This window comes from Poecilia mexicana, unplaced genomic scaffold (genome assembly GCF_051168715.1).
Source record: "Poecilia mexicana isolate PSO_F unplaced genomic scaffold, ASM5116871v1 scaffold_19, whole genome shotgun sequence".
Classification (NCBI taxonomy): Eukaryota; Metazoa; Chordata; class Actinopteri; order Cyprinodontiformes; family Poeciliidae; genus Poecilia; species Poecilia mexicana.
The window spans coordinates 20,216,666-20,243,545 of record NW_028263388.1 but is presented as its reverse complement, the minus strand read 5'-3'; the positions used below and the strand labels follow the sequence as shown (position 1 = coordinate 20,243,545).

Below are 26,880 nucleotides of genomic sequence, written 5' to 3'. Positions count from 1 at the left end.
GTTGTGACAAACAACTTAGGAATAAAACAGAAGAAAAAACTAAAGAATAACTTAAGCTAACCGGAGCTAACTAGCCCTCCTAGCAAAGGAAAAGACAACGTCATGGGGTCCTCAGAAGTTCTGGTGCCCCCCAATAATGCCTGATTTTTTTACATTCTTTTCATTTCTGACGGTGTTGACAAAAACTAGGGACAAATTTCAACGGAGTTGGAAAATATCTAAAAATTATTTTTAATTCAATTTATCGATACTTTTATAATTATTTATATGTCTACTTATACTTAATTGTCATAATATATAATTTTAGTATTTATTTAATTATTTTAAACTATTATATTGTATTGAGTTCTGCTCCTGGACAAGGGCTTTTACAGGCATCATCCACCGACTACAATGTTTAAAATAAAAAAATATTCAGCAAAAAAAAGAAAAATATACATTGTTGTGCTCACATGACCCAGGTTAGTTTAGTTAGATATTTGAAAAAAATATATTTTGTGTATATTTTATTCAAATTTCATGCTTTATCCATAGGACCTGTTTTGTCCCTATTCTCAAGAATCACTGCATTGCAAAAATTGTTGCTATATTTAGTCAAATATAATAAAGGTAGATTCATTAAGTTTAAATGAATCTGGACTGGTGTAGTTCTATTCACTATGGAATTAAAGAGAATGCAGAAAGCATGGCTAATAAAAGACACATTTTTTGTGCAGTATATATATTTTTATAATTAAAAATGATAACCACAAGTGTCCACAGCTGAGTGTGGAGCAGCCCGTATGAGATTTAGCTCATCTTAGTCTGAGGTTTTGGTTCTGGCTCTCAACCAGAAAAAGGCTGAGAACCAACCTGGGGGTCAGTTTCTGCTTTAAGTGAAGGAGTTTAATCATCTTGGTGTATTGTTCACAAGTGACGGCAGTATGAAGCGGGAGATGGACAGAGGACTTGGGGCTTCATCTGCAGTGAAATCAGTGCTGCTCTGGTCTGTTGTGGTGTAGAAACAGTTGAGCAAAAGCATAGAAGCTCTCGATTTATTGGTCCGTCTACGTTCTGACCCTCACCTGTGGTCATGAGATGTGGATCATAACCCAGAAAACGACATGGCTGGTAGAAGTTACTGAAATGTGCTGCAGGATGGCTGCTGGGTTCCTTCCTTTGGTTTTTCAGGCACATCCCACTTGGAGGAAGATCCAGAACTCGATGGATGGACTATAAACCCATCTGACTTTGGGATTCCTAAGAATAATCTGCAGGAAGTTGATGGAGTTTCATCCAAGACCCATTGACCCAGTCTCAGATGAGACGACGGATTTGTGGGTAAGTCTTGATCTGCATCAACAACCTGTGCTGGTGGGCCAAATTTGTAAAATTCTTGGAGTTAGTAGCTTAATAAAATAGAGACTTCAGATACAGATTGTTGTTAATGAGTGACCAACTAGTTGGAAACTCAAAATTCAGATTTTTTTTATCTTTCTGCTTAATATTTCTTATGTTTTTGATTTTCTTTTTTCTCCCGCTTAAATGTTACCAATCATTAAAACAAAATTTATGATCAGACAAAAATTACGTTCATAAATACTATTCAAAACAATGAAGCCATGGCCTAGTTACTGCCAGACATGCAGAAACAAGGAATCATTTAAACAGAACCTGTGTGAAAAAAATGAAGTTGGCTAAACAATCTCAAAAGGCTAAACATCATCCCCTTATCTAAAGAAATTCAAGAAGAAGATTCTGACATCAATCTGGAAATGGTCATAAGGGGAAGCCAAAGTGGGAAATATTAGCCACTGATGGAGAAAACATAGAAACATGGAGCAGTGGTGAACCTCACTAGTGCCTGATCTACCAAAATTACTCCCATGAGCAAATTGATCACTTATCCAATAAGTCACAAAATAACTCAAAACATCTCAAGGACTGCAGTGGTCCATGTTCAAGCATCAGCAGTAAGAGAGTGACTGGCAAAAACAACATCCATGGGAGAGTTTCAAGGTATAAACACAAAGCTCCTTCTCACACTTGCCAAAGAGGTCTTGATTGCCTCAGCATTTTGGACTGTGTTCTTCCAGTTACATCAGGTCTAAAGCTAAAAGTATTCCAGAACACAAGTCATCGGAGATCGTATGACGGGCTGCATTGCTGCTCTTAATACCTAGATGTCCTGATGTAATTGCTGGAACTATGACTTCTGCTCTCCAGCAGAAAATCCTGATGTCCAGTTTGCGACCTCAAGTTCAAGTTCACTTGGGTTATGCAGCAGAATGACGATCCTAAGCACACCAGCAAATCCATCTTTGAATTGCAAAGACTTAAACCCTACAAGTGAGATGCAGCTGCATTACTTTAAACTGTTTGAAAATCCTCCAACATGGCCGCCCACCCAGTAACCGCCAAAGTTTGAGACCAGACACCCAACGACCGGCAGGTCAAAGACGACGGAGGGAACGAATAAGAAGAAAACGCAGGTGTGCACATACTAAGTTGCTTTTATTAATACAGAACTGCATGCTACAGAGACTGTACAGCATAAACATTTATTCATTACAAAAAACATGGTTTTAGAACCATTTAAAATAACAGGAAAAAAACAAACAAACAAAAAGATAAGAGCATAAAATAGAACAGGAACATCACAGCCGTTAAGGAAACATTCAAACTATTTATCATTAGCATCTTAATAAACCAGAGAAGAAATCGACAGATTACAGTCGCGTCATGTCAACTACAATGGCACCGAGTGGATGATTCTCTTGTAGCTTTTTTACAGCCTCTTGCAACATCAACATGCCTATTTTTTCTATCTACCTATATGTAGTAGTGTACTTAAAAGTGGCAGTTTGTGTATTTTTTTGTATTTAATAGTTTTTTATGAACCTCCTAATATACATAATTTTGGCCCTCGTGGGTTTATACAGTATGATGTCCGTCTTTTTATTAAGTTTAAATTTTAATATTTGACAATTTGCTACCAAACACATTTGTTATAGCAACATTTATACTACATACATAGCAATTCTATGTAACGTCACAGCAAAGAATGGTATCAAAATAAAAATAAAAACAAACAACGAAACGAAACAAAAAAAAAAAATTCCTACAGCGTGTTTTTTTTTTCCTTTTTCTTTTAAAACTGGGGGATGTGGGGGCTGAGGGCAAATTATCACAAAAAATTTGGCACGGAAAAATCTGTACACGAATCTACAGTCTGAGAGATGTGACTGTGCAATAAAAAAGAAGGGCTTTAAAACACTTTTTCCACTGAAGACACGGTACCCACTGCCTGATTTCAAGTTTTCTTTTCTTCCTTTGCGTGTAAAATGGCTTATATAGACGCGGTTCTGGAAATGAAGTTGTGCATACTTCTTGTTTATGAGATCTACACAGAACAAGTGAAATCTGGGTGCTTTCAGCAAGGGGGGAAAAAAACCATAACAAAAGCTTTGTATTTTTTTTTTTCTTATTTTAAATCCTCCTTGTAAAAATGGATCATTCATATAGTTGTTTAGCTTAAGAAAAAATCATTTGTACAATGTATCAAGAAACAAAAAAATAGGGTCAAAAAGAGACACAACAAGATACAACAAGCAATCTCTAAAGCAATAAATACTACTGGTCCTAGCGTTGTGACATTTTTGAATTTTATAACCCTTGACCCCTCCCCACCCGATCCCCACCCTCCCCCCGTCGAACCCGCCCAAACTTGCCTGACTCCGCCCCAAAAGGTAAACAAGAAAAAAAAAAAAAAAAAAAAGACAACGCAGTGGAAGAATGCATATTTAACACAGTAATCACCCCTCCCCTCCCCGATATTCTGTACATTTAAACAACAAGTAACATCACAATTAAAATTGTTCCCCAGAGAGGCGTAGCCGCTAGCCCCCGCACCCCTCTGAGAGTTCGAACAGATATTGAATGATTGGTTCGCAGGCTCGTATTTAATACAAATAAAGAAGAAGAACCAACTCTTTCAGGAAAAAGGGCTTGTCGAATAACCTAGCCTACCTATTTTATATTTGTCTGTAAAACGTTTCGAAAGTGAAGTAGATTAGTTTTCTTCCTGTTTGCACTGTTTTATCGCTACAAAAGAAACAACCCAGACAAAAGAAACAAAATTCATAAAAATTTTGGCAGATTCACAAAGCTATACTACAGCTCATTGTACTTTATAATAATTAGATTTTTTTTGATAATGAGGGGTCAAATATTGACCAATGAACTTCAATAAAACAAAAAAAAAAACACAACTAAAAATTTCAAAGCCTTTGTGGCAAAGAAAAAAAGACAAAATTGACTGAAAGTGAAATAGAGCAAAGAGAAAACCTAGAAAGTGTGTGTGAGAAGAAGGAAGGTAGATTATTCTATAGACTTGGTCACTAGCGACAGAGGCTGGGGGGCCGTTGAGGGGAGAAGCGAGTGGGAATGACACAGCGAAGCTGACGGCCGGATCATGGCGGACGCCACGGAGGAGCCCGGCTGCCGCGAGGACGAGACGTCACTGTGCTCCAGAGCGCCGTTGTGGGAGGAGGCGCCGCCGGGCGTCTTGCTGGCGGCGGCCGCCGAATTTTCCAGCTGAACCAAAGATGGCGGTGGGGGCCCAGCCAGGAGGTGCGGGTGGTGGAGTGGCTGATGGGCCGGTTTCATAGTCAGTGAGAGAGGTTGCATTTGTTCAGTGTGAGGTTTGGACTCTTTCGGAGAGGGGGAGGGAACCACGGAGGAGGGAGAGGATGGGGGGGAGTCTAGTAAGCTTCCGTCCGTAGAGGGAGGACTGGCACAGCTGCCTTCACCTTGGATGTAGCGAATGCACTTTTTTTTTCTCCTGAGGGACAAGGTGAGAGAAAGACACTTTCAGAATCGTCGGACTCTGTGTTCCTCCAGCACTGAAGCTCACTTAAATGCACCTCAGCATCACTGAGTTCACCAAACCATATTTGGTGAAATGCGACTAATGCTGTGGTGTACTTGAGAGGCTTCATACACTTTAAGCTAAGGAAAGGTGGTAGAAATACTACACCATCGAAAACAGACATTTAGGAAAGATTACGTAGCAGGAAGCAGGAAGGAAGTGAAAAACACAAACAGGAAGGATGAACGAAGATTAAAGGTGACCAGGTTTGCTCCCTGAATTTAGCATAAACCCTTTTTCACCTAGCCCCCAAACTACACATCAGTATCCATACAATCAAGAACAAGATTGAATGCGATCTTTTAATTTGGGGAAAATGTTTTATGACTTAAGACTAAAAAAAAAAACAATGGATGAAGCTGGTTGGCAATTACATATAGGGATTGTTTGCTGTAATCCAGTGGCGGCACCGCTAACGGAAAAGTTAGTTACGCTAACGCTTCTGTCCATAGAGGAACGACTGCCTTCACCTTGTGTCCTCCTCAGAGGAACAAGGCGGGAGAAAAACATTTTCAGGACATTTTCAGTTCCACAAATGCTAAGGCACGACACCAACACGGTATCTACCGGAAGCTAATGCTAAGGCGCTAACTTCAATTCAAAACGTCTCTGCCCTTCAAAGACTACAACCATTTAGCGCCAATGTAATTTTGACATTATAAATTGCATATTCTATAATGCTCTTAGACATTGTATTTGTGTTTACAACTTGTTCTCTCCTGTCTGTGTTTTATTTTGTTCCTGTTTCTTGTTTGAGGAAACAGAACTGCTGAGTAAATGGTCTCCAACCACTTCAAAATAAGAGCATGAATAGAAACGTCTATTTGAATTCTTAACAGTCCAAAATTTCAACACAGATGTTCAATTTTATACAAAACAGCCACGTAAATTAGCGCTTAAGAATTTATCTAAAAAAAAAAAAATTATAGAAAGCTAAGTGCTAACAGTTTTCAAAGTTAGCAACGCTAAACAGAAAATTAGCTCTGCTGCTAGTACATTAGCGGTTATGTAGGGTTATAAAAAGCATATGAGTGATGATCTTTTAAATCTAATATTCCTTTACATTTTTTTTTATAATATTTTGATAACTACGTTCATTCTGGTGAGCAAAAAACTCCTTATTACCAGTTGAGAGTAAGACCAGGAACCTGGGTTTGGCTTTAAACTGGATTAGCCTCTTATCTAGTCTTCGTCTTAAAGGATCCACTCACCAAAGATACAACCGAAAAAAGTCGACACTATCCTCGCTGCCCTAAATCTGGCCTACAGACACAAATACGAGTTTAGGGGTCAAGGCATCGTGTTTAGATTCCTGCCCGAGGTCGGGAACCCTCCCCCCTCCTTGTCGAGTCCCGAGGCCACGGCGGTACCGCTACGTGGAAAGCGATGTCTAAAACAACGAAGTGAGGGGGAGTCGAGAGAGTTTGGACTGCTGTATTTATCTGTGGTGGCTCTCTTGTGAAGACTGTGCTCAGATTTGGTTCAGGGGGGGGGAAATCTCAGCCCACCTCATCTTTACGCTGACCCTGACAGTGACCCCTCTCCCTCAGCTCTTATCTCTATCCCAGAAGCTACGGGGCGTTTTTAAGTCTTACCGGCAACAACACAGAAGGTAAAAACAGGCCGAGGTGTTTTAAAATCCAGCCGTTTGTTTAAATCACATCTTGTAATTCTGAGGAGGAAATATATATTTGTTTTATTGAATGCAGAGAGCAAACCCTGGGAATGAGAAAAAAAAAAGATTACACACAGAAACCTTGACCACATGCTGAGTGAAAGACAGGCATGCAAGTAAACGGTGAGGATGGGCTTTTAGGAGCAGTCCGCACTGAAACCGCAGCTCTAGATGGGGCAGAACATCGACCGTAAATAAAAAAAACGTATCGTTTTGCTCCTACGAACACACAACGCTCTCTGTAACTGTCTGTCAAACTGCAACAAATGAGCTAATATCCATTTTTTAACAGACGTATTGATTTATAGTATGTGCCTGTGTATGCTATTGATTCTCTTTGTCTCTCGGGAAATTACATGAGATGCATCTTTTAGGAAATGGAGCCCAGAGAGAACTTTTAACCTCTCTGACTGGATCCCAGCACTTCCTCGGTCCCTCGACCTCGCGATTGCTGCTGCTCTTTCAACAGTAATGCCAGATGTTTGATAACCTGCGAGTCGGATTGAAGGGGATTACAACGGCCCCGGGGAGAGGATGGAGGTGGGAGAGTGGGATGCATGGACAGACTGGTACATAAATACATTTCTAAGACTAACTTGGGTTTGGGTGCACTGTCTCATTTATTTTAAAACAGAAAAGCAACAATTACATTTGAATTTTGCTGTTTTTTTTTTTTTGTAGAATATTTGCTAAAAAAAATTATAAAAAAATTTATATAAAAATGTTTATTTTTTTTATAAATATTTGTAAAAATAATATATTTTAACATATAGAAATATATATAAAAACATGCTAAATTTAGTAATATTTTTTAGTATTCATAGTGAAGAATAGCTAATTTATGTTCAGTTCTTACAGTAATATAAGAATATACAAGCTTATATTAGCTGGTTCATTAGCTAGTCTGGATGTTTCTCTGTGAAAATATATCCAAAAAGATAAATTTGTGTTTTTTTTTCAAGCAAAAAATAAAAAAAACCGAGGAGTGTTTTTTCTGCTAGTTAACCTGCAGTTGTCAGCAACAGGTAGGGGAGGGGTACCGTGCTAATCTATCTGCCTTACAGCAGAAGAAATCTGTTAGTGCCTTTCCATGTCACCTCATTCAAAATGTATGAACTGTAGAAATATAAACATGTATGGATTATGGAAGATTATTTGACATTTTTGCAATTATCAAGTATTCATAAACAAAATAAAATTGTTTTTCATTGTTACTGGGTAACCTGGCATTTCCTTCCTTTCTTGTAAGCTAGAGAGGTCTTTTTTTCAGCCAGCTGATGAGAAGTGTGCAGCAGCAGGTGGGAAATGGAGAGCTCTGGGTTGTGTTCCAACATTACTGATAATTTTAGTGATTTTAAAAGTAACTTTTCAAATAAAATCTTGATGCTGTTAATTTCCCCCGTCCCTGAAGGATCCAGGGACTTTTTAGACGGCTGACCAGCACAGCGCAGCAATAGGTGAGGGAGGGGCTCTAAGGTCTGGCCTTTGTCAATCATACAGAAACAATTATTAATTTTTTTTTTTTAAACCCGGCGTGACGGTGACGAGCTCACGGCTAGGTTTGAGCAAAAAAACGGAGAATTCGCCTTTCGTTTCACGGACTCCATTTTAATCCCGAGCCCATCCGTTCGAATGAGGAAAACAAGGAGGATGAAACACTGCGATGACCGTGGTGCAAGCGGGGAGACACAGAGAAGGGTCGTTACTTAGCAGAAACAAATACCTACCATGAAAATATCCCCAATTCAAAGACTGCTTGTGTCAGAACAGAAAGACAACAGGTAGGGACTAAGTAAGGGTTATTGAAGAGGAGTTTGGAGGAAGAAGAGGTGGAGAAGGAGGAGGAGGAAGAGGAGGAAGAGGGCACAGAAAAGAGTGTCACTGAACAGGCCCTCAGAGGAAAGCAGGGCTAAATTTGTAAGCATTACATTGCCAATTAGAACAAACACGACAGTTAAGAAGGGAGGGTGTCATCAAATGCTTGGGCAGAAAATGAATTTCAACCATAATTTATGGAATCACCGCAAATTAGACAAAAAAAAAAAATCCTTGATGCTGCGTTCAGATAAAGTCGGTTGTGAAATTCATTTTCTGCCTCTGGGCTTGAACTGAGTTCAACAAGAAAAAAAAAAAAGAAAAAAAAAAGTAGCTGAGCAGGAATTTTATAGGAGCAGGAAAAAAAAAAGAGATTTCCATCTGTCAGCACGTGTTTTAGGAAGACATTGGAGCCAATTAACGAAGGAGGAAGATGCTCAGCGCGGATGTCTTCCTCTCGGTTGGACTACAGCAGTTATACCTGCATGGTTTGCACCATAAACTCAGCTGGTCAAGCCCGAACAAGGCACGACACTTCTTTGGGGTATTTGCATCTGTTAGCCAAAGAGGTAGACACAAACAGACAAAAAAGGAACAAAAAAGGAACAAAAAAAGAAAATGTACATGTCATTACACAGACAAAAAAAAACATAGCCAGGGCTTAGATTTAGGCTGGCAACACTAGGATAACCTCCATTTGGACCAAACTATTGGACTTCAGATCCTCCAAGCCTCGACCTGCCAGTTTTTGGCTTACAATGTGTTCTGCAGTAACCTCCCCGCACCCCTCCCCCTTTGAGTATTTATTTGTACGTTCATGCAAACACATCATTCGTCCGAAACAAACACTCACGTTATTCCCCCAAACAGGAAGCAAGAACCCCGAGAGAGAGAAAGAGACCGGCAGGGCGTGGCTGGAGGAAGCTGGGTGGGTCACAATAGCCCGGCGGGACAGACAGGGAGGAAGGCGCAGAGGGAAATAAAACGAGCAGCGAGAGAGCAAGAGGAGGCATTCCCAGCGTTCACACGTCCCCAGCCTTCACCTTGGCCCTGGCCAGTGCAAGCACACACCATACACACCTGCACGGGCCACACCAGTTATTCTGTTGGTCGAGCCCAAAGCGCGCTCGACACTTCTTAGGAGCGCTCAGGTCTGATGCCACAACAGGGAAGGGGAAGCCAGCAGAGGAGGAGGAGGAAGAAGAGAACCGAAACCAGTAAAACAAGAGAGTCAGGAGAAAGGAGAAAAAAAAAAAAAAAGACAGAAAACCGGTGAATCTGTGAAGCTACGCAGTGGCTCCAAAACCCCACAAGGCCATTATCAAATATGCATAAAGTCAATTACATTGTACCAGAAATTAGTAGAATCCAAAAGCATGCAAGCTATCAAGTCATATTACAGAAGCAATCCCTTCAAAAGTCGTAAAACGTAAACTCTGAGGGAAGTTAAAGCAGATTTTAGGATAGGTCTTAGATTAAAAAGGATAAAAACAAAAATAAATGCAGGTTGGATTAATTTGCTGTTAGATGCTACCAGTTTTAATCTGCAGGTGGCAAAACTAGACAGTGGGAGCAGTGAGACTTGGCTCCAGCCAGGGGAAGGATTAACAACAGGCTGGATCTTCAACAGAGAAGCTCATCTTTAGACCTGGAATCAAACAGTTTGACCGGTTTCAAAAAAGCAAAAGCAGCACAAAGTCACAAAGGGTCTATCCATCCATAAAGCAGGCATGGAGTGATCTAAAACCCAAAAATCCTTCTTACTACTGCCAAATAATACATTCGTTACTGCAATTCTAACAATCCTGCATATATTGAAGCAGAAATATTCAATAAAATACCTTTGGAATATTACATATTTTTGTCATTCAGCCCTTTACTTGCATATTAATGAGAGTACATCAAGCTGACATTAGCTGATTAATTAGTTTAGCTGTTTACACAAGTATCCAGCATGAACAGAAATAGTTTTAAAAACTGGTGAGTTATCTGCAACCAGAAATATTTCCAAACAGCTGATTATTTTTTAAAAGGTAGTTTCTTGTGCAAATGAGAGAACGCGCTTGATTTTTTGGATGATTCTCTTTTCCTGGACATCCAGAATTGTTTTTGTGGTACTAATTTGGAAATATTTGCGATACTTGGGCTTATTTATGACGGTAAATGCAACTTTTTATTACTCGTATAGATTATGGACTATAATTCGACATAAATTAAGACTGAGGCAGTTGTTTGGTACAAATAAGAAAGTTTTTGACAAGTTTTGAGAAAAAATTTGCAATAACTTCCCAATTATTAGCGCAAAAAAAATGTGGGGATTTGTTGATTTTGCATGAATTTCCACGATAAATCTCAAGAAACTGGAGGGACTGATTGATATAATTTGGCAGTAAATAGATAAAAACTGCATTGATTTGATTGGTAACATAATATTTAAGCACATTTAGTGTTCAGTCTGGAAACTAGAGGGCCACATAAAAAGCTACGGCGGGCCGGATTTGGCACACGGGCCTCGAGTTTGACACATGTAGAAGTATTTGGGATAATTAAAACTGCACTCTTTAAAAACTTGACGCCTATAACAAGTCCGAGCCCATTTTCAACTTTCTGAGTCATAGAAGTACAACGCTGTTTGATTCCAGGCCATGTCTGAGTCGATACGTCTTATAAAAACAGGGAGAAGGCCAAACTCATGCTGGCCTGTCGGAAAGGCAAAAAGGCAGCTAACAAAAGCATATAGATTAAGGAGGTTTACCCTGATGTCCCAAGCCTTTACTTCACAATAATAATCTATCACTTCCTCAAGCACACTGCATTGTGATTTAGCCAAAAAATAGAAACATATGGAGATACAGCCTAGCTTAAAGAACATCGACATTTTAGGAAAAGAAAGCAGCAAACAAAGCAATAAATTAAAAAAAGCATATTTCAGAATGAAGAATTTAAGGTAAAACCCGTCCCATACACATACATTGATTTTAAAAAAGAAAAATAATCAAAGAAACAGTTAGTAATTTGATACTTAAAATGACATTAGCACCTGTAATCGGAGGGAGTGAAAGGCAAGGATTTGGAAAATATTCTCTGTGTTCTGAAAAAAAAAAGAACAGATAGAGAGGCCTTCAAGAAGAAATCCGTCACCAAAACGAGCGCAAAATACATTGATAACAAGTCGGCACAGCGTCCTCACAATATGAATCAGAAGAGTAGAGATGGATATAAGAAATAAAATAAAATAAATAAATCACAGAATTAGCAAACCTCCTTAATTTTAAGATGTAAGTGATTTGTTTTTATTTAAAAGAAGAGCATGCATGGAAGCAAGCATGAAGCACACACACATGCATGGTTCTGGGACACACGCACACACACACGCACTCAGACAACAAGGCACAGTAGTGCAGTCGATCTGCAGGGCAAAGGCAATATAAAATTATAAAAACAGGGCCAAGCACACAACTCTGCCAAAGTTAATGGCTTTCAAAATGCTTCAAGTTCTTAAAAAACACATATCAAAATACCAGGGGGCTAAGAGCCCAAGCAGGGTGGGTGAGGGGGTGTAGTGGGGGACTACAGGGGGTCATGCATATTCAGTTGTTATTAGCTAGGGAGAGCTGGGGAAAATGGGGGGGGGGGGAAGAGGAGGGAGGGGGTTTACAAGCAACTCTACCATTTAAACATTGCACTGGGTAGCATAACTATACCGAGAAAAAAAGAAAAAAAGGCAGGCACAATATATATATATATATAAAAACATAACAGGAAAAAAAAACAAAAACAAGCTTGACTTTTATCTTGCAAGATGTCACATCTGCCTGACACATGATGGGGTTCTTCTAATATAAGAGATAATTGCAGCTCACTTACCATTGCTCTCTGCTTGCTGCTTTTCCCTTTTTCTCTTCTTCCTTTTCCCCTGTTGGTTAGCCGCCAAAAAAATAGAAAGAAAAAAAGAGATAGACACCGACAGGAACCTTAGTTATTATATAGCAGAATGCCCAAAACATGAAACAGAGAATAGGACTCATCTTTGTGTTTACTTATTTATTCATTCACTCTTTCTCTGCTGTTTATTCCCCTTTCTTGCTCTCTCTCTCTCTCTGCTGTTTTTGCCCTCCGGTTTGTAACAGCCACTGCAGGCCAGACAAAAATCTCCCCCTCTCTCTGTTTGCTGTCTGTTTCTCCTCTTTTCTTCTTGTAATCTTGTTCCCCCCACCCCCATATTTTCTTCTGTTAAAAGCTAGACATTTTGACACGCTTCTGCTTAGCCAGACAGATTTCTCTACAGCTGCTGGAAGGAGATTGCCCTGGTCAGCAGCATGCAGAAACTGAATAATCTGGCACTTATGTGTCAGAACAAAATGTCCAAGCTGCAAAACATCCACCATCCAAACACACAGTTTTGTTAACTGCATACTGTGACCCGAAAAGATATCTGTTTTTTTTTTTTTTTTGATAAATAAAATAATCCAACTGCAAATAATCATGATTATAAACTCAGAAAGACGCTTGTGATACATTTGAGTCCAACTTTCCTCAGATGCTTCAGTTATAATACACGTCCACTCTGATCAGTGGGCATGCCACACCAGTAGGTGGCGATAAGTTCCACCTTAACAACATAAAAATAGACAGGAAGCACATCCTAGAGATGGCGTGAGAACCTACTGGAAACCACAGTGTCTTGTTTCTCATGAGGTGTTGGGACAAGTTGAGGGAGTTACACAGAGCTCCAAACAAGCAGCAAACAAGACATTTACGTTACTGAATCTCAAAACATGCATTCGTTGTTGGTGTAAGAATTCACTTTAGAGACACTATAGGGAAAAAAAACAACACAATAAAAGGTGTAGAGGTTAAAAAAATAAAATGTATTGCAGCTTATGGTAACTTGCACCATTTATTCCCACTTTTCAAAGTGTAAAACAGGAGCTTTTTGATGAGTTGCTGCAGATATTGTCACAAATCTAAGGCCTACGTCACACATGCTTGGATATCTGGGAAAACAAATATATTTTTAAGCATTTTGGCTTTTCATTCACATGAAAACCTGTTTTTATTTGACTACACATGGCTATTTATAAAAATTCTGACCAGAGTAGAGATTTGAGAAAACTTCATATTTGTGTTTGCATGTGGAAACGGAGACGTATGGTCTGCGCATTATGTGCCGCATTACAGTCTGCGGCACATAATGCGCCAATTTATTTACATACTTGATTTTACACTATTCCCAACTGATGTTCGAAGTTGACTTTGTTATGTTAACTTTGTAGTCTAATAAACTGTTTTAAAGTAGTTCAACCTACATATCTTTGTACACAAATGAACAGGAAGTTGTGGCTGTTTTGAAGCAATCTGATTGGCTGACAAGTCTTAGCTTAGTGCTACGCTGCCCCCTATGAGTTTGGCATCTTTAAAACAATGCTCTGGAGCGGATTTGTCGGGGTTCATGTCGATGAACACTTTTCTGAAACTGATTCTTTATTATTTTTTTTAAAAGATGAGGCAGAGATATTTGTATAAATACGCGGACACACATGGACTAATAAAGAATCCATGATGAATGAACAAACTAATGCAAGGATGGATGGACAGATGGATAAACAAATGCCATATAAATGGATGGAAATAGATTTTTTTTGTGCTAGCCCTTACTTATCCATACTTTGGAAATCCTTAAATTAAATTTTTTCCAGGTTGTGTCAGAACTCTGGTGTTCTTAAGAACAGACCAAAAGATTCACCAACAGGAAAAACCCACTGAATATTTGACACATTTATCACACAGCTGACAATTAGACTCCACCATGTAATAACAGGCTACACTTTAATAAGTCTGTCACATTTTAGAAACACACAAGAAGAATCTGAGGTCCTAAGCGTGTAAGAGGGAAAAGCAAAGAAACACTCTTCCTGTGAAACCAAAACAAATCAAAGGGGAGAAAGAAGAGGCCGTTACGACTTGTAAACCTAAAAACTTACATAGTTGTCTCGTGCTGACCAGCCGGGGTACAGCTGCATGTGGAGCTGTCGCTCTTTCCTGGCCAGCTCGTAGTACTTGGCCTGCTCCTCCCGTGATAAGGCGTGCCACTGCGCATTGACAAACACGTCAGGAATTTTCATAACCGACCGCACTTCAACATTCAGGTACGACTGAGTCGCACTTTTTAACCCCATTCCCCACGCCGGAACGTTTTCGAGACTTACCCTTCGCCCCAGGATCTGGTTGATAGCAGCGCTTTCTTTCAGTGTGCACTCCGCCACCACCTTGGCCCTCATCTCCTTCATGTAGAGCATGAAGGCGTTCAGAGGCTTCTTTATGTGGACCTGCTTCTTCTTCTCCTCCTCCTTTTTAGCGTCCGACTGTTTCCTAAAAAGCGGGGGTAGAAGAGGACGGGCGGAGTGAGACGGGCGCGTTGCCACGCGGGGAGAGTCGAGGACGCGGGGCGGGCTACTCACGAGCTGTTGAGTGAGCTAATGTCGCTGTGGGAGGATTCCTGCTTGACGTTGGGCGTGACGATGGCCGGGTGAGGGATGCCCGTGGTGTGCAAACTGTGGTGGGGGGGCACCATGTGTGGGGGGAATCTGGAGGACAGAAGACTGTGTAAATCGTCAGAATGGACACGGATGAAATGAGGAGATGGAGCACAAACAGCACAATGCAGATGTGGCTAAAACTGAACTTGTTTTTAAATCTTAAGATTACACAGCGTTTAGTCACTGTCATTAAAATGGAACAGAGGACAACAAAGACACAATGATATTTTAAAAGCTAGTTAAATAAAATTCAATAATAATAAAAACAAACATTTATGTATGTATATTGTTAGGTTTTTATATGACTGACCAACACAAAATAGTGGATATTTATGAAGGGGAAGTAAAATGAAGAATGTTTTTGCAAATGAAAGTGATAGAGACCCTCAGGGAGGACAATCCATCAGCAAACTTTATTACAAATAACCAGAGGTCAAATGTCATTTAAATGTTGGAGAAGTAAAAAAGACTCCATTGCCACCATCAAGCACAGCGATGGCTACATCATGATGTGGGAATGCTTTTTTTTTTTTTTTCAGTGCAATCACAAAAAAAAACACCTCGTGAGTGCTCAGAAAGACCTGAGCAGGACAATAAAACAAGAGTTTTTCATGTGTTAGAATGGCCTAGTCAAAGTCCAATTAACAATCCATGCTAAGTCTTGGAAATTGATTGCTCCTAATCCAATCTGACAAAGAAGAACAGCCAAAATGTCTGTGGATGTGCAAGACAAAAAAAAACTTGGAGCTGTAATTTCATACAGAGCTGATTCTCCAAAACATTAATTTGGGGAGTTTACAAATGCATGCCACACTTTTCAGATTACGCACTGCTTTGTGTCGGTCCATCCAATAAAATCCCAATAACCACACTGAAGTTTGTGATTGCTGAGGTGACGTGAAGTTTGTGGTTGAAACGGGACAAAATGTAGAAACGTGCGAGAAGCACAAAAACCTCCGTACTGAAAGAGAAAAGCCTAAATTCTGGATGGCAAATCTGTAGCCATTATCTCCTGCCGAGCCAATCCTGCAGAGTAGGAGAAACGCTCTAGTTATCGCTCCAGATTTTGGGTCTCCATCTGCGTTCTGCAAATTCAGCACCGTCAGCACCGCTGCCATCTTTATCTACCTCACTCTCCCACCATGGTTTCGTAATCTCCAACTGGTCCGCCACACAGAAACTCTTGTTTAAGAAACGATTTAACAGCCCGGATCCAGCCACACAGAGAGTGTGTGGAGCTAATTATCTGAGCATGTGTGCATGTATATTTATATATATATAAATATTTTTATATCTTCATGTGTACGTTTAAAGGCCTCCACGTGACCAAACAAATTTAAGAGAAGGATGAAGGAGAAAACGAAGGAGTAACTCTTTTATTTTTTTGTTAAAGCAGCTCATTATCCGACTGTGTCTGGCTGCATGGCTCCGAGCCAGAATATAATGATGAGGATAAACTCGCCAGGAACAACTAGTTTCTGTTGGAGGCCATCTCAGGGGAGTACCACAGCTACTACCCCACCTCCTCCTCCCATCAAACTCTTTTCCTCCATTTCTCCTTTCCCCCTCTCCTCCCTTCATCCCTGACACGCCGGTGTTTGTGCCGTGTCATCGGCTGATGGGGAGCGCGGCGGCGGTGGCGACGGCGGCGGCTGCACGGCGCCCATCATTAGGGCCCGCGTTTGCTCCGCTCCCTCCGTTTTCCTTTCTCTCCCTCCTTCGCTCTCTGTGCACTTGTTAAAATTTCCTCTGTTCTTCTTCTCTACTCCTCCTTGTCCCCTCGCTGCCTCCACCCTTCTCCCCTCCACCCCGCAGCCACCGCGTGGCCCAGGTTATGGTTTAAACATGACGGCCATCCCTTTGAAGCGTCCGGGGCATTATCATCGTCGTCGTCATCATCACCAAGGCTCATCAGCAGCGAGCGGCAGCCTGGACCAATTTAAGCAACATACAGCGGCAGTGGAGACCCCCACCTGCCCAGCAACCCTGGGGCTTCTACGTCTCAATCTGAAAAGGTAAGAATGGCTGTCGGGAGAGGGGGTGGAGGCGGGGTAAATGGGGGATTGGGTCACCGGCGCGGTGAGGCCGAGCGTTAGCTTAATTGCCGGTAGCCCCCTGCGCTTGTTTAATGTATAATGATGTGGCCGTTCCGCGGGAAAGAGAGGAAGGAAGCGGCATGACAGGAGGACATATCAAAGGGCCAGGCTTGATCACAAGGGACCAAATGGTCTTCACATCCACCCACCTGTCCCACATACATCCAACACACACACACACACACACACACATACACACACAGCAACACAATAAGGGGGAACATGCTTTGGCTGCAACCCCATTATTAAAATAATGCATCAGATTTGCTCCTCTCTACTTCTCTGATTCCTTTCAAACCAGAATGGATCGTTTTACTTGTCAGCGCCGTTCCCTCAATCCCAACTCCTGACTGACCTAACAGGGTTCGTACACTTTTCCCACAGTAAAATTCAAGCACTCTTAAGGTATTTGTATAATTACAATAACTTGTGATAGGCAATAAATCGGCCCAGAAGGTATTGCGATAAACCGTAATACTGTCATTTTGACACCATTTTCAACTGATACAATAAAGCAAGTGCATCCTCTCAACGTTCAATAAGCTACCATATAACAGTTAAACTGCAAGACAACTGAAACAACAAATAAAATGGATACCGAAGTATCTGAGACAAAAGCACCAGACTGAAGACTGTTGTCATCCAGTCCAGACACAAGAAAAAAAACAAAATTGTCTTGCTCGTTTTAATTTATCATGCAACTAATTGATTTATTGCTTACTGTGACAGGCCTAAATGTAAGTTTTCAAACTTTTCCAGCGCCGCACTTTGGAGAAAAAAGCAGTGCTAATGAACTAAAGCAGTGAGTTTTAATTCCATATTATGCAATATTATTTAGTACTATTATTAACAATGTCTTGTGATAATATTCTACATTATGCCACAGGGAGAAGGTCCACTAAAATATGAGAACATTTTGTTTTGAAACGTCTTGCTTACACACACCTTATACATCTGACTAGTCCGAGAAAGTTATAAAAAAAATCTGTAAAAAATATTCTCGCCAAGTTTTCTTTCACTTAGCAAATAGAAATAATTTTGGTGATTCTAACTTGCCTAAAACAACAAGAAAGAAAACTGTAGGCCTTTTATTATGTTTTAATATCTGGTTTCATCTGTAAATGACCAAATTTAGGATTTTTATCAAATGCCAGAGTGTGTTTTATTACCATATTGTGCAGTTTGAATATCAAGCACTTTCAAGGACTTTATACAGAAATCAGGCACTTTCCAAACCTTAAAAACTTCAATCATTTTGAGTTTCTTCCAGCACCAGTGTGAACCCTGTGAAGAGCTGGGCTTTGGCTCATCTTCGCTCTGCTTCCAGTCAGCGGCGCTCGCTGCAGACAGACGGAGCTGCCTCAACACGCTGACCGTTTTGCTTTGCTTTGAACAAAACCAACTAGCTGAAGGCTACGTATGAAAGGAGGTTTGATACAATTAAGCCGATTGTTTTGGATGTTTTGGTCTCCTCTGGTGAGGAGTTTTTTTTTTTTCTCTTCGTTTTTGGAAGGGTGGAGCGATGGGCTTTAACTCTTCCCCTCCTTCTGCAGAGAACTCCCAGAGCTCTCCATCTATTCAGTTATACTAATTCAATTAGGGGCCTCATCACAGGGGCATTAGCTCTTCCCCCATGGCCAGGCCCCCTCCCCCTCTCCCACACACCCAGTCAGTATATTCAATTAGCTGCACTGGAAATAAGATGATCGCATAGTAGGGGCTGTCATTAAGGGAGCAAATTAGCAGTCGCTTAAAGCTCGGGTTGGCCGGGATGCTGCTGCCAGATGCCAACGTCCGACCAGGGTTGCCATCCGACGGACTGACTGTCTGTCTGCACCTGAAACTTGTTGGGCAAAGAAGACTGAGAGGGAAATCAGTGGACTGGTTGGCTTCCTAAGCACATGGCCGGACAGATTTATAGAGGAGTGGCAAAAGCAAATGAGGTGGATTAGCAGTGCATGCTAACAATGCTACTTTGAAATATCTCTGCTGGCCAGACAATCGAGCTGTTAGCATCAGGAGACTGTCAGTCAGAGGCCTCTTCAGACTGCTACTGGAGATTCTTCCTGCCCACAGCATCACCATCCACAACGACTCTTTGACGGTTTAATTTACGACCACATTTAATTTCCCTTTGAAATAAATACAGTATTTTTTAATTGAACCGAATTGAATAAATTGGAATAATTGGTTGAATTCTTACAGCCAGCTGACAACCAGTGCACAGCAAGAGACGGGAGAGGGGCAGCTCTGCATTGATTTGTGAGTGAGACAAAAGTACAGAAGCCTTCCTCTGTGTTCGGCAACAAGTTGGGGAGGGGCAGCTGTTTTTACTTTGAATTATATCGAAAAGATAAAGACATTATTCGTGTACCTTGTAAGTGAGTAAAAACCAGCTGCAGTGTGCAGCAACAGGCGGAGGAGGGGAGGGGTGACGCTGTTACTGCGGCACTTTCAGCAGCATCTCAGTAAAAAGTAGGAACGGTTTTACTCATCATTTTTATGATTTTTCAAGCTGTAGCTTTACAAAAAAATAAATAAAAAAAAACTGTGTATATGTTAATTCTGGCCCCTGCCTAAAAGAGGCCATGCTTTCTCAGCTGCTGGCTCTTTGCATACATGATCCATCACTGTCACAGAGGACTAAACAAGCCGCCCCTCAGGAGCTGCTTTTCCAATCGGGCTGTAATTAAACTCAAGCTCGGCTTGAGACGAGCAGCGACCAGAGGAGCCTGAAGAATCCGACCCAACGTAGAGGAAATGCATTCCTCACCAGTAAAAGCACCAGCACATGTGTTCAAGATGACAAAAACACACACACACACACACACACACACATACACACAAACTCATCTCCTCTCGCTGGAGCCCTGATGTCCACAGCGGCACTTGAACTAGACCCTAATGGGGCGGACGGAGGCGACCGGAGCTTCACATGGTGGTGTCACCTTCAAAGTGCTGCTGTTTGTTTATCTGTTTGGCTGCTTCAACTCGCAGCAAGGACATGCCCCCTCCGTTTCATTTCTGCTCTGCCTGACATGCGGCGGGGGTAAACGTTCTTCAGGGGCCTCATTAGAAAATGATAAATATAATTAATATTTGAGCATGCAAGCTGGAGCCCCTTTCCTGCACTGGAGAATTGGCCTTTTGAACACGCTGATGTTGAGCGCGAGCGTCTCCTTAAGGGAGACGTTTCTGGAAGACGTGCGCAGATAAGACGCAGACAGATGAGTGAGGAGGAAGTGAGCGTGAAGGTGTTGGCGCACTTTGGGTCTAACTCACCTTGACATGGATGCGTTGACGGTGAGCGCAGTTGGGTAGGGGTGTCTGAACCCCCCTGTCGTGATTGGATAAACAGGTTGACCTTGCCTGGGAAGAGGGGAAGAGAAGAAGAAAGCGGATAAGGTAAAGGAATAAGGTTGATGGAAGACGGGACGCCAAAGCCCCACCGCGGGCCTCTTTATTCTCATTTGATCAGGACAAAAATCGAGGGGATTGCAGAGCGCAGATCAAAGCGAGGGAAAACTCCGAACAATTTGAATGCCACAAATCTTGATAGCGGTGGCTAATTAAATTTCATAACCCTTTGCTCGGAGTCGACAGAGTGGGGCCCCGTTCCTCCCCGAGCTGGAACTAGGTGTTTTGTTGTGATAATTAAAGACGAAGCGCGGGTCCCTTTAATGGAGCCATCACGCTAATTGAGGTCTACACATCCAAAGACAAACAATAATGAATGTAAATTTATACCAAAATAAAGTGCAGCAAATCAAAGGGCGCCACGACTGCGCTCAGGGCTTCTCTCAGTATTTAGATCGCGGTGAGAAAACATTAAATTAACAGAGCTTAATTTGTAGCCTTTTGTCATATTAACAAGTGTTGACAAGAGTTACCAGGGGAGAGCCTCTGTGAGGAATTGTGGGTAAAACACAGGCAATCACAGCTCATTGCTCTAATTGGAGAAAACGCAGACATGCAAAACAGGATTTGACAGAAAAATGGAAAGTTGAGCTCGGTGAGAGTCTAAGGAAGCAGGTCCAGGAGAGATTGCGTTGGAAAATCAACTCTGGGTTTCAAAGAGGAAAACCACTTTCAGTAATGATCATAAGGGATTTAATTGTTTCCAGCGTACTGTACTGTTAACTCATAAGCCAGATGGGAAAAACAAGCTGCCCCCCAAATAATGGTATTAAAGTAACTGGATAATTTATCAATTTATCAAAGGAGACAACTAAAAAAAGTTCAACCTTTAATTCCAACACATTTTTTTATATTTTAAATATTTAAAATAATTTTTAATACAATACCCCCAATGAGTCCCCCAATGTTGCTGAGACTTTTTTTTTAATTGATCATATATTCTAGACCTTCTCCTTCTCTGGGGTTAAAATATACTACTTCTCAAAATGGGAAAGGCAAGAAAACATAGTACACAAGTAAAGCAGATGTGTAACGAAAACACGACTAGCTACTCTGGTCTGAACTTACAAATAAAACAGCTGACAAACTTTGTTTTGGTCCTTCATTGCCACCATAGCTGAATGACAAACCACAACGTTCTCAAGCAGAAGTCCTCAAATTATGGTTTCATTTTAGTGCAGCTTTTTAAAGACATGCGGTGGAACATAGAGTTCTGTCATTTAGCTTTGCACATTAACACTGGGGAGGAGCAGAACTTTTATAAATGTGCTATTACGCCCCTACTTCACAGTAAAAGTCTAGGTTTTCCAAATGTAAGACTTCTAAAGACCACGATGAATACAATTTAAGACCTGTATTGTGCCAAAACTTTACAAAATAATTTAAATTTGCAATAAATTTGCACTTATTCACTTCAGGGTTTTCCCCAGTGCATTATAAGCCTGGCGGGTCACCAGGCTTTATTTGTTCCCCCACCAGGCTAAGCATTGCTTATTTTTTTTTAGTCTTTTTTAAAATGTTTGCAATTTTAAGACTTTATAGTTGGTGGTCAGGTGTTAATATTTCAATAAAGTGATACTTTCAAATTTCCTGTCAACTTTTAAACATTTTTAACTCAAAAACACAATGGCTGCTGGATGACTGACTGCCCCAGCATTCAACCACCAGGCTTATTAAGTTTTCTGGAAACTTTGCATTTCAACTAAAAATCTGTTGTGCTCTGCAAGAACACTGTAAATGGATCACCACCAGGTCTTTCATCTGCATAATTATCAAATGGTTTGCAAGGCACAAAATCAACCCTAAGGTACTAAAACCTAGAGGAAACTGGAGATAAGCACACTAAAACAATGATTTACAAACATGGGATTAAAAGTACTCAAATTAAAGGTAGAGTGGCATCATGCCAGATCAATACATTTTATTTGGGGGTGCCAACAAATTTGTCAACCATCATAAAGGTGTGATCGCTTTTAGACTTTCACAAAACTCAAACGAAAGATAGAAGAAAGAGTAATAATAAAAGGAGTTGCTTACTGTGGTACTAACCATCCTAGCGGATGGGGGATCTGGCCAACAGTGCCAGGTGACAACGGGTAATAAGGAGATATGTCTGGAGGATGAGGAGGCCTCGGGATTCCTGTGGAAGGAAGAGAAGATGACAGGGAGGGGAGAGGAGGTGGACAGACAAGACGAGGACAAGGAGACAGAACCAAATCTTTGTCAGTGCTCAAATTCAGTCTTTGTTGAGTTTCACATCACAGCAGAGCAAGATGGGAGGAAGACGAGGAGGAGGGAGGCAGAGAGAGGGAGGAAGGGGGCTTGTTGCTCGTGTGTACACAGCGCTAAAAATCACACTTGCTGATCAAAGGCCTTTGAGGGAGGCGGCACAATGTGTTGGAAGAGGCAAGGGTGTAGAGGAGTGAGGAGAAAACACCGACGAGGTTCTTGTCACATTTTGTCTGGCAAAGCAGGAGATTAATGATATAAAATGACGGAGGTTTAGAAGTTAACAAAACAAAGAGAGGGAATTAAAAAGCTGTCTCTGTGATCAGAGAGCTGCCAATAACGGTAAAGCCAGCTGACTTTATGGATTGCTACCTGATGCATGCATCAGAAACGCAACAGCAGACATTAGATTAGATGCTACCTATGTCACTATCGCTGCCGTCCTGAAGATCTCCCAGATATGCCCCCCGAAAAACAGCTGATTTTCGTTTCGTTTGCCATCCTCCCCGCTGACAAACACCGACAAAGACGTCCAATTTTTATTTTTTATTTTTGTCGGGACGGCTTGCCGAAACAATCTCAGCATCCTTTTACTTTTCCGTGGCAGCTGACAGGGGAAGAAACGGCATCGACAAGCTGCCCTGAACGAACAAAATAATAATAAGAAAAAGGAAAAGAGAAAAGGTCCCGAGTACAGCCGAGCGTAAAAATAACTCCCTTTCTCTTTGCAGAAACTTCAATCGAAGAATACTGGAGTTCTGCAAAAGCTCAAATCAGAAACGGGGAAATTTATGCGGCTGACGGTGTGACATTTCTACACAGCTGGTGTTGCTTCAGGTATTCAAGGTGGCTGCAGATTAGGCGCAGGTTTCTGTTTAAACTTTGCACTTTTCTTACTGATGCACAATGTGATGAGTTTGCATGTGGCTGGGAGACTAAATCTTTCCAGGAATACCATTTTTGCAAAGGCGAGTCCCATTGAGTGGAAAAACCCGGAGAGCATTATCCCATCATCGAGCAATATAACTCATTAATTAATTAAACACTGCGGCCAATTAAGCTGCCCCATTAACCACTACATTAAACAGCAGCTGGCACATTATTTCTCCTTTGTAAGGGGGCAATCATAATAAGGGAACATTATTACCTAAAACATGGGCCCAATCCGCCAGAGACCACAGAAAAAGCACAAAATTATTCACCGCACTGAAAAGCACATTAACCAAGAAGAATGGGCTGAATGATAGTTAACAGAATTAAGTGCTGGGTCAAGATGCTCTCGGAAATGAATGAAATTACCTAAAAAATGTGCTCTGGATGTTTGTGGGAGATGCTACAGCGGTGCAGAGAAAAACGTTGAATTCAGCACTTGATCTGCAGAATCAACAGGCTGTCAAGCACTAAAAAAAAAAAAAAAAAAAAAAAAAATGGAAAGTCCGACAGGCTCGGATTATATCGATGAAAGCTTGAGGAAAAGGCTTAAAAAGCGCTTGAACTTCCTGGAATCTTCGAAGATCGCAGGTCTCCGTTTTTATCTGAGCTCAAGCCACCTAGGCCGCCTCGCATTGAGCAATCGGATTTGCGGTAATGCGAGTTCGAGGCTGTTTGCCGAATTCCCTGATTTACGAGGCGCTTTACGAGCCACAGCTCAGGTCGTTGTCCTCGAGTAAGAGAAGAAACCGAGCCACCGAGCGCTGGAGCTCAGTCAGAGGCAGACTGGAGCTGAACAAAGAACCTGAACTGTTTTCTAAATGTTTATATGCAGATTTCTGGAGAGTTCTCAAAGATGCTCTGGATTTCACTCGCTACTGGAGACACTTTTCAAACACATTGAGCTGAATTTTAGGTGAGCTTTGGGCAGAAATCACAACACATGCAGTTTTACAAAAGTATTCATCTACCTTGAACGTTTTTCATATGTGTTACATCAGAGGAAAACATATGGTGCATAACAGTGAAGTTGAAGTGAAAATATGTTTCCAACATTTTTCTCAGATAGAGAAATGGCAGAAATTTATATTCCATCCAGTTTATTCTTATAACCATGAATAAAATCAAATCAGAAGACACCAAACTCATAAAATAGTCAACTTGTGCTTTGGATTTAGATATGTACTTTGACTAGGCCATAACAACACTGAAAAAATGTGCTGATCTAAACCATTCCACTGTAGCTCTGGATGCATGTCGGGGTTAATGGCGGCTCCAACAAGTTCCCACAGAACACCCGCTAACATGTTTTATGGTGTGTTCAGGGTGACGTTAGCCTTTTGGCAGCAAGAGGGCCAAAAAAAATTGTGTTTAGTGTCCCATTGACAGATTTTCCCACCAGAGCTACGTGTCCCTGCAGCTCCTCCAGAGCTACGTGTCCCTGCAGCTCCTCCAGAGCTACCAAAGGCTGTTTCTCTGAATTATGTTAACTCTTATCAGAACAACTGCATTTACACTGAATTTTATTCAGGTTTGAAGCTGAAAAAAGCGCATGCCGCACTTTTCAGATTCATACTTGTAGAACAATTTGAAAGTGACATGTCGTTTATTTTTTTTTTTCCAACTTCAAAATTATGCACAACTTTACATTTAAATACATAATTGGTGGTCAAATGTGAGAAAAACATCAAGAGGTGTGAATATCTCCCCCCAAAAATTTACTTCAGATTCTGATTTTGTCCCCCCCCCCCACCATAAATATTTATGGAGTGAAAGAAACACCAGCTGGGGGCTTACCTGTTTTGGGATCCACGTCTGTCTGTAGGTGAGGTGGGGGGTTCCCCGGTGTGAAGTGCTCATTGCTGTAGGTGATCAGAGGCGTGAGGGGGTGCACATGGTGCGGGTGCTGTACCACTGGAACCTTATTAGACTGACAGAAAGAAGGATGTGCAGGAGCACAAAAAGAAAGAAGAGAGACAGAGAGAGAGAAAAGAGAAGAGACAGGGGTGTCAATATTTAGGTTTAAAACTGAGGGCGACAGCTAAAGAGTCGCAACTCGATCTGAAAGACAAGGGGGGGAACAAAATCGGATCAAATTCTGGTTACTCTCAAGGTGCCAAAACCGCCAAACCACAGCAAAAATAGCATGGTTTGTAATTAAAAACACTTCTGCAGCATCAACCCTGGAATTCGGTAACACAATCTAAGAGGTTTGTGGGCTTGCCAGTTCCTATTTGGGCGTCATATTGGATAAAACACTTTTAAACCACCGCTGCAGTGAAGTAATCGATCATCTGTAAACCACGAAATCAAGGCAGCGGGAGTAAATCTGCAGCCATTAGCAGCTCCAGTCCAGCTCCAATATGCTTCCCCCCCCTACTTTATTTACTCCCTGAGGGCCTCAGTCATGGAGAGTGTGGTTAGTAGTGTAATTTTTTTTTTTGCCAAATTAGTTTTAGCTATGTAATCTACTCTTTGTGCTCCTAAGTGGAGCAGACCCCCGATTTTTTTTTTTTTCAATTACCCATAGATTACAGTGGAGCTTTAGGGGTCTGGTGTTAACAGCAGCTCGGGCCCTCTCTGTCGGGCCGGGCGAGGCCGGGACGGGGACTGACACGCACAGTCCCCCTGAACATGAGATAACCAGATTAGAACCGCGCCGCAAGATTAGGCAGCTCTCGCCTCTTTACCCACACATCCTTACCCTGCCCTCAGCAGCCAAAGAAGCAGCACTAATCAGGCTTATCATAACATGGATGATATGTTCAGGAGGGGCGAGAGGAGTAAGACACCAAGCAGCTTCTCAGTGTGTGTGTGTGTGTGTGTGTGTGTGCGTGTGTGTGTGTGTGTTCGGTCTCTTCTCTCGCAGGCCACACACCCTCATTAGTGACTTTAAACCGTGCAAGAGAGAAAGAAGGCTCCACTGTGGCACATTTCCACCAGACTTTGAAAAACATTAATGGGTCTAGATGCCGGCGGGGGGGGGGGGGGTTACACGCTTAAGATGCGCAGTTGCCCCAGCGCTCGTCGACAATACAAATGTAAGAGCTCGCGGGCCGAGGGCAGGACAGAAAAATGTGTGCGGAGCTTAACGCCGCAAAACTAATCATGCAGTTGGAGGAGGCAGCCATCGCTGATACAGCAACAGTCCATCCAAAACCCAAACTCCTAATTCTGTCCTGGTAGTTCAGTCTAGAACTAGTATAGAGCTCTCTTTCCACAGTGGCAATGATAGAGGGGTGGGGAGAGAGAGAGAGAGGGGGGGGGAGG

General features: G+C 41.6%; 1 protein-coding gene across 6 annotated transcripts in view; it reads right to left on the bottom strand.

Annotated features, from left to right (window-relative positions):
- Positions 1-2,474: 2,474 nt before the first annotated feature.
- Positions 2,475-26,880, bottom strand: part of tcf7l2 (transcription factor 7 like 2) — a 107,294-nt gene continuing 82,888 nt past the window's right edge. For 2 of the 6 annotated variants that reach the window (XM_088016410.1, XM_088016412.1), the window contains 10 exons: positions 25,408-25,540; positions 22,489-22,591; positions 20,317-20,403; positions 14,861-15,001; positions 14,609-14,771; positions 14,384-14,491; positions 12,267-12,315; positions 11,440-11,490; positions 8,881-8,953; positions 2,475-4,822 (listed from right to left, as the gene is read on the bottom strand). In XM_088016410.1, coding sequence (XP_087872536.1) covers positions 4,360-4,822; positions 8,881-8,953; positions 11,440-11,490; positions 12,267-12,315; positions 14,384-14,491; positions 14,609-14,771; positions 14,861-15,001; positions 20,317-20,403; positions 22,489-22,591; positions 25,408-25,540 — 1,371 coding nt within the window. In that variant the 3' untranslated portion in view covers positions 2,475-4,359. The remainder of the gene's footprint in view (positions 4,823-8,880; positions 8,954-11,439; positions 11,491-12,266; positions 12,316-14,383; positions 14,492-14,608; positions 14,772-14,860; positions 15,002-20,316; positions 20,404-22,488; positions 22,592-25,407; positions 25,541-26,880) is intronic. The other 4 variants (XM_088016411.1, XM_088016413.1, XM_014992233.2 and 1 more) reach the window with 2 other exon arrangements.